The following is a 17,516-nucleotide window of genomic DNA, read 5'->3' on the forward strand; positions in this document are numbered from 1 at the left end:
AAACCGTACATTTTTAACATTAAACGTACAAAATTTAACATTAACAAATGTTTAATGTAATAATGTTTACATAGTGTTTATTTTACATTAAACGTACAAAAACGTAGGCGCATTACGATATCCAATTACACATGTCCTTCTAAAACAAACAAACAAACAAAAAAACCTAAAGCTACACTTAATAGCCTTTTTATGTTCTAATTTGTTTGTGTCCTTCTGTTTGAGACCCTGGTTGTTTCTTGTATTGTACAGATAGATATTTTCCTACTTGCTCGAAAAGTGTGTCAAATGTTGCTTGTTTCTAGTGTCACTAAAGTTTTACTCCCAGCAACGGTCTCCCTCACTGACTGATTTACGAACGCTTTCTGAATCGTTTCGATCGAATCATTTAAACGAACTGATTCAAATGAACGATTCCTTCGCGAATCGGATAGCACTACGTTGGAGAACCATGGCGGTGAAACAAATGACATGGTTGGGGATCTAAATTACACACAGCAGAAGAACCGGCGCCCGTAGACAGTGAGATATCCGTGAAGGTAAGAGAAGCAGATGACTTGAGTGTTGCAGAAGCTGTAATTGTTTGTAACTCGATTTCCGAAACTTTATTTGGATGATTTGTTGGAACTAATGCTGAGCTATTGTTCCACGGCGAGTCAGCTTTATGGGGTTTGGTGGTGAGGTTTAACACTAATCGCGGTAGTTGTCGATCATTTGAAGAACATTATATAATCTAGATTCGACTCTTTGGATAATATCTATTCTGAGTCGCTGTCAGATATTGAACACTGATTCAATGAAGCCCAATGGATCTGCCTGCAAGCCACTGTCGGAAAGTTTTGATCTTAGTTGGAAAAGTTTCTTTGATCATGCGGATGAGTGTCGTGGAGATTTTATCTGATAACAAAAGAGCGCCTAAATAACGTGCGCGTGCTTTCAAATCGCGTTAAAATGTAAAGAGTGTTATTGTTTCTTTTCTTTTCAGATGTGCGCGGGGATTCGAGACAATGTATCAGAGTGACTATGAAGGGCTAATTTCCATTGTCCAATTGAGGATTACAGGACCACGGACCTAAAAATACAGTTTTAAAGTAGGAAGTTTTTAAAGTCATTGAAAATGATCAAGGGTGAACGCACCCTGCGGAGCGCGTCCCCGCATAGAAATGCATACAAGTCGGACTTCCACGCCATTAAGTGCACTTTTGATGGGACCAAATCCGACAGCGAGGCCAAATCTTATGCTAATGGAGCCAGCGACCCCCGAGAGGACACCAGGGGGAGGCCGTTTGGCAACCGGATAAACAAAATCAAGAACATTTTCTTGCAAATGGATGGCCAGCAATCGCAGGAGAGTCAGGAGAGTAAACCTGCTCAAAAAACAGATGCATCATCTCCTGTGTCCCCAGTGTCCAAGTTCCCAGTCAGCACCAGCAAAACCTCCCTCAGCACTGCCAACAACCAAGAACCGCAAAACACAGACAGAACTCCAAAGGGAGAAGAGGGCGAAATAGATAAAGTCGCCCTGGCGGAGAAATTTTCAGTGACAAGGAAGCTCTTTGAAAGAGGGATAAAAGAGCAGCCCGTCGCGGAGAGAAGGACCTCAGTCACCCGGAGGTCCTTCGGATCTTCTGAAAACACCAGCAACAATGGCGTCAGCAAAAGCCCAACGTCACCTGTGAGTAGCGCCGCAGAGGAAAAGAGGGACGTTGAGGACTCAAAACAGGTCAATAGGCTATCGCTGAATGCGGGACCTATTTCCAGGCGGTTGGAGAACTTCATTGTGGACGGTGATAATGAAGAGTCAATGCAAGTTTCCGCTAAAAGCCCTGAGAAACTGAGCAGCGCCTCTGAGCACTCGCTGGCGTCGCCTCTACGAGGGAGATCCCAGAAACCCACTTCCACAGTTACTGATCAAGCACACGAACCCACATCCCCAAACCCTGACGCATCACCCAAATCGCTCCCGTGTAAAACAGAACCAGTAGCCGGTAGCCCTCCGTTCAAGTCCATCAGCCCGGTTTCATACAAACCGACCTCCCCGACCGGCAGGAGCACCGGCGAGCCTCTTTCGCCCACGGCTCACGGCCCATTTAAACGCTCTCCGTCTTCTGGAAGTGACTCGGTGAAAGATTCCTTGACAAGTAAGCCAAGTAGTCCTCCTGCGAACGATCTCAAATCTTCTTCCAGTCTCTATAAACGGCCTTGGAGTCCTGAGGAACCAAAAAGTGGGAACCACATAATTCCCAGTCCATCTAGGGACGTCTCTCATGAGCAGACCGCCACACAATGCCTGGACCCGACTGGTGCGGGAGTGGTACGGGCCGAGCTGGTAGTGGTCCAGAACGAGTCTTCAGAAAGCGAGGAGAACGACGAAGAGTTTTTGGAGGATGCCATGTCAGAGGTGAAGCTACAAAGGGAACTTAAATCCGAGGCTCCAAAAGCAGATCTGAACCCTCTGAAGGTGTCATCACCTCAAAACCATACTGAGGACAAACGGCTGGAGAGGGATGTATGTGTATCATTAGAGCTGGAGAAAGAGGAACCGAATCAAGAAGAAGAAGAAGAAGAGGAGGAGGAGGAGATCATACAAAAGAGGAATAGCTGTCATGAAGATGATGACGAGGAGAGCGAGCAGGAAGATCCAGACGAATATGGGAAATCTTCTCCGGTGTTTTATAGTTTTGAGAATGCCGCGTTTTTGGATGATAAGGAAGGGGTTCAGGACCCGGAGGATGAGGAGGATGAAGATGAGGTCTATGAGGAGTATGATGATGCTCCCGGTTTGTCTGAGGATGAGGAACGGTCTCCAAGAAGGAAAATCAGATTCTCCACCGAGCCGATACGGGTAAGCAATATCTTGGTGACAAAACAGTAAATCTGGGTAAATCTCACAAAAATATATTTAGTTAGTTAGTATATTTTTGCAATTGTGACATTTCAGCTGAAATGTCAGTGTGTCTATTCTGTCTCATTTCACATGACTTTGGTTTGAAATGTAAAACGCTTTAGTTTTAAATGTGATTTTAAGGAAAACACTCAATTTATGTTTTGTGAGCAGTCAGAAACATGATTGTGTCTTTGAAAAGAAGTTTTGGGAGAGCAGGAAAGCTGCTCTCTGTGAGTCTGGGGTCAAAGTTCTGCCAACAGTTGGGCAACAGAAGGGCTCATTGCAGAACATTTGTTTGGGGGTTGAAAAAGGGGAATATTTTTAGAAATATTGTTGACATTGTGGCCCAATGAGGGACAGAGACCTGAAATGCGGATGGTATATAGAGAAGTATGTTGGCTTAGCAAAGCAAAGCTCATTAGAACAGCATTCCTTTGAAAAATTCCTGATGAAGAACATGTCTGGGTCATATCTGAGCCTAAAACGTAAATAGAATAAAATGAAAGACAAAAGCAGAGATGGGACTATTTAATAATGTGATTATTTAATGAGAATTTAAAGGGATATTTCATATAATGAAATCATTTACTCGCCCTCATGTCGTTCCAAACCTGTATGACTTATATTTTTTTAAAAATGTCTCAATGTTTTTTGTCATTACAATGGAAGTCAATAATAGTAACCAAAACTTTTTGGTTACCAAGTCTTTAAAATATCAATCTTTTTGCTCACATTTTCTTAATGAAACATTTCATGTATAATTTTTTGTTTGTTTTTGGGCTTAAATATGACCTGGACATGTTTTGTGAGTTTTACCATATAACTGCATGCACAAACACTGCTCAGATCTGATTTTGTCCCTGAAACACAATGATCAGACTGCACTCCCGTCCTATGGCAGCCCGCCAGGCTCATATGGTCCTGATCTACTTTGCCACGCTGCTCTTTTTGTCTGATCAGGCCTTCAGACGCTTAATGTCTATTAATCTATTTTAAGTTCATCATTTCCATGTAATGCATTTCTGAGCTCTGGAATGTCTTTCACACCTGTGCTGGTAATGATCAACAACACAGTGTGTTTTATTCCATTGGGCTGTTAGAAAAAAAATAAACCGAGCACTGCCTGCCTTTGTGTCAGCAATTTGACAAAACCCCAGTATTCGCCTGTTCCCGGGGCGTTCCAGCACCTGGGATGTTCTCCCTCTATCCTAGGAAAGCTACTGTGAACTCCCGCGCTCATAACAGGTGTGAAATGAAACACCCTTACTTCTGTGCAATCTTCATTCATCTCTCTCTGTCTCTCTCTGTTTGGAGATCTTTAGACATTAAGCAGAACTTTACATCGAAAACAGAAACTGGTGTTGCATTCTTGTGCAAAATTGAACAATTTTTGGTATGTTGCTATGCAGTTGTCAGGGCTTTGCTATGTAGTTGCTAAGATGTCCCGAGTGGGTTTCAACATATCGTTATGCAGTTGCAAGGGTTTTCTAGATTGATACATAATTGCTAAGGTGTTCTGAGTGGTTTTTACTAGGGCTTCATTGGAAAAACTGACATATTTTGTTTTTCTACAATATCTATTGCAATATGATGACTTGAATAGACCTTTTTGCAAATAATTAATCATTCTAGAATTTTATTGGGGAGTGAATCTCCACAGAAAAATGTAAGCATAGATAAATACAATAGAACTAAGGAAATAAACATTGCTTTGTTTTTCATGTAAAGGCCATTGCACACTGAGTCCGAAATTCGCATCCGAAATTTTCGCACGTTAAAAAATAAATACGACCTCACGTTATGTCAATCACGCTTGCACACTGCCTCTGAAACTTTCGTCCGTCATAAAAAAAATGGAATCGGGTTCGATTTTCTGCGTTGTTCGCATCCGTAGCAATCAGTTTGAATGGTGTTTGAATGATGTTTTGACAATTCAGAGCCACCGAATCTCGAATACGAAAAAACGCATACGAAAATTTCGGACTCAGTGTGCAATGGCCTTAAGTCTAAAAGTCTACTCAGGTGCAGAAATTGATTAATCAAATGTAAAATCTCACTGTACTGTCTGCACTGTATAAATATAATTAATAACTGTCCCTAATCAAGCAAGCCAAAGGTGTCAGTGGCAAGAAACCCAAATTCCATTGTTGGAGAAAATCTTTGCATTAACCCATTAAAACCGGATCACACATCTGTGATGTAAAAAAGGCCTTTTTTAGCAGGCGTTTTAGGCCTACATGGGTTAAAGGGATAGTTCACCCAAAAATGAAACTTCTGTTATTAATTACTCACCCTCATGTCGTTCCAAACCCGTAAGACCTTCGTTCATCTTCAGTTTTCTGAAACACCCATAGGCAGCAACGTAATTGCAACTTTCAAGGCCCAGAAACGTAGTAAAGACATTGTTAAAATAGTCCATGTGACTCCAGTGGTTTGCTATAAAGTGCAGAAAACACTTTTTGTGTGAACCCCCCCCCCCCTACAAAATAATGACTTTAGTCAACAATAAACTGTAAGCAGCGCTTTCGGGTTCTACGTCAGAACATAGGCTCAATATTGGCCGACGCTGGTCATGTGAGCATCGCGACACATGCGTGTGCTGCTGACGCAGGAGCTGGCCAATAGTGAGGCGCCGTTCCGATGTAGAACCCGGAAGCGCTGCACTGCTTACACTACGTCAACAGCATAGGAGAATGACGTGGAAGAGAAGAAATTGTTGAATAAAGTAATTATTTTGGGGGGGGTTTGCGGAAAAAAAAAATGCTCGCCCTTTTATAACATGAAAGGGATACTTCACCTCTGGAAAGATGAATGTGTATTTAAAATGGGTCATTTATGTAGAAGAAATGTGAAATTATTTTTGAATTTGGAGCTTTCTAGACCGAGAAAAGCCAGAAAATGTATTTTTGGCTTATGTGGATGAAAGACAACAACTCCCAGAATGCACTTGCTTCGCTGCCCTAGGAGGCCACGCCTACCGGTAACAGAGCGCAGTAGTTAAACAACAAGTCTAGCCTACTAGTGAGTCTTCGTGGTGAGTCTGCCCGAAAATGTGTTTCGAGATCGCCCAAAATGTCCGGGATTCGGCTTTTGCGTTCTACAGTCGCCATTCATCATGTTTACTGTGGCGAGCAGGACGAGTGAGGGCCGCGGGGGGACGGCGCGAGTCATGTTTACTGTGGCGAGCAGGACGAGTGAGGGCCGCGGGAGAACGACACGAGTCATGTTTACTGTGGCGAGCAGGACGAGTGAGGGCCGCGGGAGAACGGCTCGAGTCATGTTTACTGTGGCGAGCAGGACGAGTGAGGGCCGCGGGAGAACGACACGAGTCATGTTTACTGTGGCGAGCAGGACGAGTGAGGGCCGCGGGAGAACGACACGAGTCATGTTTACTGTGGCGAGCAGGACGAGTGAGGGCCGCGGGAGAACGGCTCGAGTCATGTTTACTGTGGCGAGCAGGACGAGTGAGGGCCGCGGGAGAACGACACGAGTCATGTTTACTGTGGCGAGCAGGACGAGTGAGGGCTGCGGGAGAACGACACGAGTCATGTTTACTGTGGCGAGCAGGACGAGTGAGGGCCGCGGGAGAACGACACGAGTCATGTTTACTGTGGCGAGCAGGACGAGTCAGGGCCGCGGGAGAACGACACGAGTCATGTTTACTGTGGCGAGCAGGACGAGTGAGGGCCGCGGGAGAACGGCGCGAGTCATGTTTACTGTGGCGAGCAGGACGAGTGAGGGCCGCGGGAGAACGGCGCGAGTCATGTTTACTGTGGCGAGCAGGACGAGTGAGGGCCGCGGGAGAACGACACGAGTCATGTTTACTGTGGCGAGCAGGACGAGTGAGGGCTGCGGGAGAACGACACGAGTCATGTTTACTGTGGCGAGCAGAACGAGTGAGGGCCGCGGGAGAACGACACGAGTCATGTTTACTGTGGCGAGCAGGACGAGTCAGGGCCGCGGGAGAACGACACGAGTCATGTTTACTGTGGCGAGCAGGACGAGTGAGGGCCGCGGGAGAACGGCGCGAGTCATGTTTACTGTGGCGAGCAGGACGAGTCAGGGCCGCGGGAGAACGGCGCGAGTCATGTTTACTGTGGCGAGCAGGACGAGTCAGGGCCGCGGGAGAACGACACGAGTCATGTTTACTGTGGCGAGCAGGACGAGTGAGGGCCGCGGGAGAACGACACGAGTCATGTTTACTGTGACGAGCAGGACGAGTGAGGGCCGCGGGAGAACGGCTCGAGTCATGTTTACTGTGGCGAGCAGGACGAGTCAGGGCCGCGGGAGAACGACACGAGTCATGTTTACTGTGGCGAGCAGGACGAGTGAGGGCCGCGGGAGAACGTCACGAGTCATGTTTACTGTGGCGAGCAGAACGAGTGAGGGCCGCGGGAGAACGACACGAGTCATGTTTACTGTGGCGAGCAGGACGAGTGAGGGCCGCGGGAGAACGGCGCGAGTCATGTTTACTGTGGCGAGCAGGACGAGTCAGGGCCGTGGGAGAACGGCGCGAGTCATGTTTACTGTGGCGAGCAGGACGAGTCAGGGCCGCGGGAGAACGACACGAGTCATGTTTACTGTGGCGAGCAGGACGAGTGAGGGCCGCGGGAGAACGACACGAGTCATGTTTACTGTGGCGAGCAGGACGAGTGAGGGCCGCGGGAGAACGACGCGAGTCATGTTTACTGTGGCGAGCAGGACGAGTGAGGGCCGCGGGAGAACGACGCGAGTCATGTTTACTGTGGCGAGCAGGACGAGTGAGGGCCGCGGGAGAACGACGCGAGTCATGTTTACTGTGGCGAGCAGGACGAGTCAGGGCCGCGGGAGAACGACGCGAGTCATGTTTACTGTGGCGAGCAGGACGAGTGAGGGCCGCGGGAGAACGGCGCGAGTCATGTTTACTGGGGCGAGCAGGACGAGTCAGGGCCGCGGGAGAACGGCGCGAGTCATGTTTACTGTGGCGAGCAGGACGAGTCAGGGCCGCGGGAGAACGACACGAGTCATGTTTACTGTGGCGAGCAGGACGAGTGAGGGCCGCGGGAGAACGACACGAGTCATGTTTACTGTGACGAGCAGGACGAGTGAGGGCCGCGGGAGAACGGCTCGAGTCATGTTTACTGTGGCGAGCAGGACGAGTCAGGGCCGCGGGAGAACGACACGAGTCATGTTTACTGTGGCGAGCAGGACGAGTGAGGGCCGCGGGAGAACGACTCGAGTCATGTTTACTGTGGCGAGCAGAACGAGTGAGGGCCGCGGGAGAACGACACGAGTCATGTTTACTGTGGCGAGCAGGACGAGTGAGGGGCGTGGGAGAACGACACGAGTCATGTTTACTGTGGCGAGCAGGACGAGTGAGGGCCGCGGGAGAACGACGCGAGTCATGTTTACTGTGGCGAGCAGGACGAGTGAGGGCCGCGGGAGAACGACACGAGTCATGTTTACTGTGGCGAGCAGGACGAGTGAGGGCCGCGGGAGAACGACACGAGTCATGTTTACTGTGGCGAGCAGGACGAGTGAGGGGCGTGGGAGAACGACACGAGTCATGTTTACTGTGGCGAGCAGGACGAGTGAGGGCCGCGGGAGAACGACGCGAGGCCGGTGGCGTGATTACTGATGAGCGACACCTGTGAGACGCATCGGTCTCGTATCTCTCACGGAGGAGCGGGAATTTTCTAAGCAATGTTAAAACGCACATCAAGCGATCACTTGTTTAGCGTTCATGTAAACACTACATTCAGATTCACCAGTCGGAATGAATTCAGTTAGATTGAAACAAAAGGTGTGCATGTAATGAATGTGCATGTAATGAATGTAGTGCATGTAATGTGCAAATGAATGGCGACTGCAGAAAGCAAAAGCTGAATCCCGGACATCGACGGCCGGGCATGTCCGGGAAAAAGAGGATGGTAACCCCTACTACTCCGCTTTCTCCACAGAACAAGAGCCTGCTAGCTTAGCTTCCAAAAAAAGATGTCTGACACTATGTGTACATTCTGTGAGTGAGATCCAGCCCTCTATGGGTGGGTTGAGAACATGCGGGACAGCCCCTACTACTGGCTGTAGTCTTTAGCCTCTGGCCAAAAAATCCTCCGATGACGCAAAATGACGATTTTTTCCAGACAAAAAATACGTAAATCTCTCGTCTCAGGTGGATATGAGGGTGGAAAGCATGGTAATTCGAAAATACTACAGGTTTTCTACTAATACAAAGCTTAATGCTAAATCCTGAAGTATCCCTTTTAGGGCTGTCAATCTTCCTCTATAATACTATTCGAATTCCATTCCTTATTTTATGTAATATTCGAATAATATTCGAATATTAAATGTTCAAATTAATCCTATTATTAATATTTACGACTTTACTCAGGCTTATGGATCGCCAATGCCACTAATAGCATGTGGTTGTTGTTACAAGTTCTGTCCACTAGAGGGATATCTAACATTACAATAAACATTTTATTCGTGCTGAATATGGTTGCAGCGCTACCGATGGTTTTCGGCTAATATCTCCGCTAAAACACCACCAAAAATTCTGAAACTTATATTGTTCTTTTCAGTTCGACTAGACGGTTCCAACGAGTTTGGTGCTCGCCGAATCCGTTGAGTTTTCACCGAGATATTTGCGCTTCACGGGCTTTTTTTACGTTGTTAAACATTTACCATTTTTGACAGTATTGTTATGATGATACAGCGTGGATAACGTGCACAATTGTGTTACTATTCAAAAACGTTATTGTTCATCAGACGAAACAAAAGCATTTCATTTTCACATGTGTGTAAGCCAAGGTGGCGAGAAAGGCAAGATTGCATATAAAAAAATTAATGAATGGGAATAGGAGCAGGCTTCACTCAATGATTAAACTTAAACTTTAAGAATGCTGGCCTGATGATTAGAATATATAACGTTAAACAGGAAAGAGGCCGCACTATGCATAAATTGTTTTATTTGCACAACAAGGCACGCGCTGAAACGCATTTGTGCAAATAAAACAATTTATGCATAGTGCGGCCTCTTTCCTGTTTATATATATAAAAAAAATTAAAATATACATAAAAAAACAATATTCGAATAGTAACTTCAGCATTCGAATAGTATTGATTTTTTAAATATTCGAATTATATTCGAATTTCGGAATTCGTTCCAACAGCTCTAATCCCTTTAAGGTTGAACCACTGGAGTCACATGGACTATTTTAACGATGTCTTTACTGCCGTTCAGAAACATCTCGGATTTCATCAAAAACATCTTAATTTGTGTTTTAAAGATGAACGAAGATCTTACGGGTAACGAAATGAGGTTGAGTAATTAATGACAGAAGTTTCATTTTTGGGTGAACTAACCCTTTAATGATGCGTGATGGCATTGGTTATTTCTTTATGCCTTTTTGAACTCTTTTCGTATGTTGTGCAGTATGCCTGCATTAACGGTTTTTGTTTACCTGGTTTGGAATGTGCCATTGTTTTTCCATGTAAACGCGTGCTAGACGGACGTATTTAACCGGTGCGCTTGCGTCTTTTGCAGCATCTCGCACGTTGACACGCCGTTCCAGGTGGCGGAAACAAGGTAAAAGAAGATCAACTCTTTAAGCGCATCTCTAGACCCGCGTCTCATGTTTTTAACGAAATCGCGTTCTGTGAATGACCACTACTCTGTTTTGCGGCAATGATAGTTTGACAGATCTTGCAAATTTCTTGGCTCTGTGATGCATCATCTCTCCTGTATCCAAAACATTCCCAAACCACGGATGTTGATTTTTCTTTGGCCAAGTCCTAATCTTGCCCTGAATTCACCATCCCTTTTACTGTGCTTTCTTCCATGCTGTTAACTGTAAACCCACTCTGTTCTGTTCTTCCGCTGGATTTAGGCGCTCTGTATTCAGATAGGAACGTTAAAATATTTTTAAGATTTCGATTAATCGACATGGTAAAGCCACTCAGAACGTCTTAGATTTCCATGTTGCTGTGTGGTTGGTAGGGTATTCTAGGTGGTTTCTTGCCTATTGGCCCAAATGTTACATTGCCATTGTTAAGTCTATCCTTCACAGCCTCTTTTCATCCACATACAATTCAATATGGGAATCAATCGGGATCTACCCTGGCTTAGGTCTATATGTATGTATAAACCTTTCTAGGACCCACCTCACACTCATCCATCTCTTATTTCTCTGTGATTGTGAAATGAAGGTGTGTAACTGTGTAAACAGGTCTTGTCCTGGCTTGAGGGAGGTATTTTTCCACCATTGTGTTTCATATTGGTTTTAACATGTTGAGCTGCAGTGTTGCTGTTGATGTGGGTTCATAGGGATTCAGATGTTTACTACATGGCTGGTCAAGTCTTTTTATGAACCGGTTTGGTGAATTGTGTGAATGAAACATAATAAAGACCTGGCAGTCTGCATCTCTGGTAGATTTGAGGCAGGAAAGTGAAAAGCAGAGTGAAAGATTTTATCCTCTGGCTGTAGTTAACATTTCTGTTGTAACAATGATTGTAATAATTGTCATTTAAATAGAATATAAATCAATTGTAAATTAATTGTAGATTTGTTTTGGGAGTCCTATAGCTGTGGGCCACTTAAGTGTCCACTGGCACATAAGAAAAAATGTCAGGTCTGTTGCAGTATTGTAAGGTAGTATACTAATATTGCGATATTTAGTTTTTCTGCAATATATATTGCGATATGAAAACCATTTCATCAGATTAATTAATCAGTCTAGAATGATTGATTGGGGTGATTTTGTCAGGGAGTGAATCTGCATAGAAAAAATAAATAAACAAATGACAAGCATAGACAATAGAACAAATATACAAATGAAATAAACAGTGCTTTGTTTTTCAGGTAAATCTAACTGTATTCAGGTACAGACATTGAATTATCAAATGTAAAATACCACTGCATGGTCTTCACTGTGTAAATTAAATATAATTAATCGTTGTTAAAGCTACAAAAGTGATTTTCTCTTTGTCTTTTGTTGTTTGATTAATATTAATGACTCAGACAGCAGCAAGTCTATTAGGCTGCTGTCACTTTAAGAGCAAATGCATGGATCAAATATAAGACATTTAAGTTCAGTTAAGACCTAAGTGACGAGGATATATACTGTGAGTGTGTATATATATATATATATATATATATATATATATATATATATATATATATATATATATTAGGGCTGTCAGTTAAACGCGTTATTAACGGCGTTAACGCAAACACATTTTAACGGCGTCAATTTTTTTATCGCGCGATTAACGGTCTTTTTGGCCTAGCAAACTTTGTAGTTTTTTTCACATGCTTTTGCAACAGGACGCGGCAATTTTAATGGCTTGCGCCGCGCGAGGACGTTTTGTTGCTTCGTCGACCAAAGCGCAAGCGGATCTAGCTAGACCGGAAACAAAACAGGCATGCCGCACACACTTGTTTGGGCTTGCGAGCCGGCCAAATAGTAGGTTAACGTTACGTTTTGAGTGGATGACGAGCATGAGACGCCGAAATGGATGCCAATAAGATTCTGAATGGAAAGTTTACTTTTAAAAAGTTGCCAAATGGTTCCATTGACGAGACCAAAGTGATCTGTGTGTTTTGTCGTTGTGAACTGAGCTATCATCATCACAGCACGTCCAGTCTGAAACACCACTTGATGATGGCCAAGCACACACACACACACACACACACAGCTGATGCGAATTCTCCGACCCCTCGTCAATATCAGGACCTCGTCAGTATTTCTTTCACCCTTTTATTGATGGACAGTGTTACATTGTGTGAGAGATTATTTGCTCCAAGTGAGAATGTTAGTGTGAAATTGAACACAGTATTGTCAATGTTGTTTTCAATAAAAAACATTTGCACAAAGCAAGCCGATCCACTTTTCCATGTTGATAAGAGCATTAAAATGAGAAAAAATAATGGGACAAAGAAATCAAGAGACATTTAGAATAGATAAAAATGTGCGATTAATCGCAAATTAACTATGACATTAATGCGATTTAAATATTTTAATCGTTTGACAGCACTAATATATATATATATATATACACATTGTATATATATTATACATAGATATATACATACATACAATCAAAAAATCATATATGCATGATTAAACTTGGAAAAATGCATCCTGGATATGCATAATTTTTCAAATCCGTTATTGATTTTGGAGATTGTTTTGAAAATTTAAATGATCAGTATTAAAAAAACTATTTGCAAAAAGCAAGGTATTGCCGAAAATCACACCATATAACCAATCACAAAATGAAAAATTGTGTAAAATTTTAACACATTTGTATGTATTTACTGGGTCATTCCGTGTCAACTGAACCAGAGGTCCCCGGCTAAAAATGTTGACTTTCTTTTCTGGTGAAAGGCAAATATTAATGAAGAAGAAAGCCAAAATATGAAATGTCATGGATGAATATTTAATGAGTAATCCATTATTTTGTAGGAGTCAAAATGACAATTTTCACCTGACCTTAGGAGGGGATCAAAAATGACTTTAGAAAGATGCAGGATCATTGTTTTATTTTTACACAGATTAGGAGGTGTATCAGATGATTTTAGCCATATTATGTTGCATTGAATGCCAACGGTGACAGTGCAAAAATGTGAAAAAGCACTGTTTGCCTTATGCCTTTTAAAGTTATCTTAATATCCTTTTAGATTATGGTTCTTCACAAACTTTTCTTTTAATGTCTTAATTTTAAGGCCCTATATGGTTCATTTCCCATACGATTCCAGAAGGATTTCAATGTGGCTCCATGAGTAAATTGTTAAAATGTATTAATTTTCAGGGGTCAAACACCAAACGTGGGTCACTTTGCAATTACCTGATATTTTTTTTTTCTTTTAAAGAGGAATGTCTGAAAAACAAATTATGTTGAAAGTTGAAACTAGAAATGTATCTTGTTGTTTCCCTTTATCAAAACAATTGCATAGAGCATTCCTAGTACCATATTCATTTTTCAAAGTTTGCATGCCTGTAACTTCAGTATTAAAGATATCTCAAAATCCTTTTAGATTCTGGTTCTTAATAAACTTCTTTGGGAATCTTCATATCTTCATTTTAAAGGCCCTATATGGTCAAATCCCAGAGATATGGGGATCCCAATGTGACTGTTCAAATTATTGGATTTTACCCATTTTCAATGGTTGAAATCAAAATGTGGGTCACTTTTCATACAGCTAATAATTATTGTATTTAAAGAAGAATCTCTGAAGAACAAATAATATTGAAAGTAGAAATATATCATGTCTCCCTCTATCAAAACAACTGGATATAGAACATAATGCATAATGACTGATGGCATATATGCAAATAATAACGGTAACCCAGGGCTATGTCAGATTATGAATAACCAGGATTAATTTTTAACTCCGGGTAAAGTATGAGCAGTGTGAAACCCAGGATCCCATTTACCTGGGGCTTAGAATGACTATTTCAAGTGTGAGAGCTCTTAAATGTTTTAAAGTTTGATGTATTATCAGTTATTTCACCAAAAATGCCCTTTAGCCGTGGATACTACTCGATCTATGACTATACTTCACACATGCTATAACAATAGGAAATTGTAATACTTAATCCAGGTGCGGCAAATCTTGGTTTATTGATGTGAAAACAATGTATGGGGAGAGCAAACACACTTTCCTAAGAGGCATGACACTTGTTTCAAACATGTAGTTACGACACTGCATATTTGAACTCTTGGCATCAGAAGCTGTTTAAATCAACAAAAGTCCTTCTACCAAATATCTCTGAAACTGATTCAGATATAGAAGCTTAATTACAGACTTCAGGGAACGAGTTAATGTGCCACAACTTGACCATTTCAGTGTATTTCTGTCACTCAAACTGGTATAATGAAACAAGCCACAGTTTCAACATTATTTATTTATCAGACGTTCCCCTTTAAATACAATACTTATCAGCTATGGGCAAAGTGAGTTTTTGACCGTTGAATATGGGTAATATTTAACAATTTTTGGACATGGAGCAGCATTGAGATTTATGGAAAGCTAAAGTAGTTCCAAGCAGTTCTTGACCGCATAACGACATCGTTGACCAAGAAAATAAATATAACAAACAATAGGTTAAAAATTGCAGACTATTGTCTTGTTTTCCCTAGGAATGCAGGGAAACGATTAATCGCGATTAATCGCATCCACAATAAGAGTTTGTGTTTACATAATATATGTGTGTGTAGTGTATAATTATTTTGTATATATAAATACACACACATGCATGTATATATTTAAGAAAAATGTGTTAATATTATATATAAATATTTGATATATTAATATGTATAAATATATAAAAAGTATATTATACATGCAAATATTTCTTAAATATATACATGCATGTGTGTGTATTTATATATACAAAATAATTATACACACTACACACACATATATTATGTAAACACAAACTTTTATTTTGGATGCGATTAATCGCGATTAATCATTGCCCAGCCCTAGTTTACATAATATATGTGTGTGTGCTGTGTATAATTGTTTTGTATAAATACACACACATGTGCTTGTATATATTTAAGAAATAGTTGCATATACATACTGTGTATATATTTATATATAATTTATATTTATAAATATAAATATTTTATATATAAATAACACATTTTTCTTCTAAACGCAAACTTTTATTTTGGATGCGATTAATCGTTTCACAACCCTAGTTTTTCCCCACATAATTTTTAAAGCACTCAGCGCTCAGATTTAATAAAATAAAATAAAAAGTTTGTGTTCCGAACAGTAATGTAAAAAACGTATGGGTTTGGAGCGAGGTGAGGTTGAGTAAATGATGACAGAATTTTCATTTTTGGGTGAACTGTCCCTTTAACAGACAAACACTGAACAATCAGACATTACTCTGGCAGTTCACACAGCCCTGTGAAGCTCTCGAGCCAACATCAACACACACTGCAGACGGTCTGGTCAATGGTCTGCGGACCGCTGTAAACGTTCTGCTATTTTTTTGGGGATGATCTTTTACAACCCTCACACTCAGTCATTCAAATGTGTTCTCAGCTGGGAGGGATCTTTTATGACTTCATTTAAAAATGTACAAATTATATTAGTTGTCTGTCAGATTCAGGAAAGTATTTTTGGAGGTTCACACAACTGTGATTTATCTGCTGATATTAAAGTTTATAATCTGGAGTGAAGACATAGGAACACTGTGCAAACTATGCTTCTAACATTTGACAAGTTTACTTTATAACGGTTCACTGCAGTGTGTGGACAATTGTTTTGTTTTTATGTGGGATTCAGTGTTTATTAATCTGCGTCTTGTGAGCCTCACAGTGTGTCCTAACCAGATGTGACTCAAGGAATTTCCTACAAGTAACTTTTTGTGAACCCTGAAAATGAAAATGCCATACAACCAGACACCATTCAGTGGAATAGTGTAATCCAGTCATAAAAATGGAAAATAATATAAAATGTCACGGAATATGAGGTCAATCCACATGACCTTCACGAGCATTTCACCGTTTCATTTGATGGAACTATTGTCTTATTATATACACACAAACTCAAAGGTCTTCACGACAAGCCATCAAAATAAAACTTTGGTTTAACTTGAAGAAATTGTGACACATTACTAATGTACAGTAATGTACTTCTCAAAGTAATAATAATACAATTATTACCTTTATTTTGTAGGGAATATTACTTTTTTCTTAAACCTCTGTTTGGCAAAAATAAAAAGAATTGTTACATTTTCATTTGATTACATTTTAAAAGATTCATTAAATGATTAATTTTTTATGCCTTCATTTGGTTACCACAGTTTTTGATAATAAATTGTACATCATAAATCCAGATATTTTTGAAAATGTTTTAATTAAATTCAGTGGGCCCTATGTTTAAATAAATAAATAAATAATTAAACTGTTAAAGTTTGATAAATTCAGTTGATTAGACATGCTTTATAAATTATTGAAATGTAATTAAACCATTTAATTAGAATCCAGTAAAATTAAAATGCACAAAACATAAATTGGGAAAAATAAAACAGAAATTGGGAAAAATAAAACTGAATTATTTGAGGGGGGAATTAATTAGTTATAGCGGGGGTTGATGGATATTCATAGGACCCTAAAATTATATATATATATATTTTTTAATTGTATACGTTTCATGATTTCAGTGAATTACTAAAATTTATTTTAACTATTAAAACGGAATCCAGAAAAATGTATTTGGGCAGGGGGAAAAAACAAAGCGGATTTTATAAGGCCCCACAATCACAGCCAATCAGAGTACATTTAGCATACAAGATTTTGAACCAATCACATTTCCCTGGAGGCGGGGCCACCCAGCACATCGCCGCAGAAATAGAAACCAAGCGACAGACAAAACTGTTGTCTCAGTAGCAGCTGGTTGGGACAGAAACTCATTAATATGGGGGAGAGAGCTCAGATTGCCACACATGGTTAGGATACATTGCCAGCCTTGTGCAGTTTACGAACAGTTTGATGCATATTGCACGCAAAAGTTTTCTGATGATCGCAAGGTCCAGTGTGATTGGCTCCATTGGTTTCCTGGAGTCAGGGTGCACCAGAAACAGTCTGTCCCGTGTTCCAGAGGGGAGGATTCGGGACTGAACCGGC

The 17,516-nt window shown here is 41.4% G+C and overlaps 1 protein-coding gene across 4 annotated transcripts in view; it reads left to right on the forward strand.

Annotated features, from left to right (window-relative positions):
* The first annotated feature begins 410 nt into the window (after nt 1–410).
* The window catches only part of ppp1r9ala (protein phosphatase 1 regulatory subunit 9A-like A), a 67,721-nt gene continuing 50,615 nt past the window's right edge, over nt 411–17,516 (forward strand). For 3 of the 4 annotated variants that reach the window (XM_056243493.1, XM_056243495.1, XM_056243496.1), the window contains exons 1-2: nt 411–539; nt 986–2,845. In XM_056243493.1, coding sequence (XP_056099468.1) covers nt 1,118–2,845 — 1,728 coding nt within the window. In that variant the 5' untranslated portion in view covers nt 411–539; nt 986–1,117. The remainder of the gene's footprint in view (nt 540–985; nt 2,846–17,516) is intronic. The other variant, XM_056243494.1, reaches the window with a different exon arrangement.

This window comes from Rhinichthys klamathensis, unplaced genomic scaffold, assembly GCF_029890125.1.
Source record: "Rhinichthys klamathensis goyatoka isolate OS25496 unplaced genomic scaffold, OSU_Roscu_1.1 h1tg000800l_1, whole genome shotgun sequence".
Classification (NCBI taxonomy): domain Eukaryota; kingdom Metazoa; phylum Chordata; class Actinopteri; order Cypriniformes; family Leuciscidae; genus Rhinichthys; species Rhinichthys klamathensis.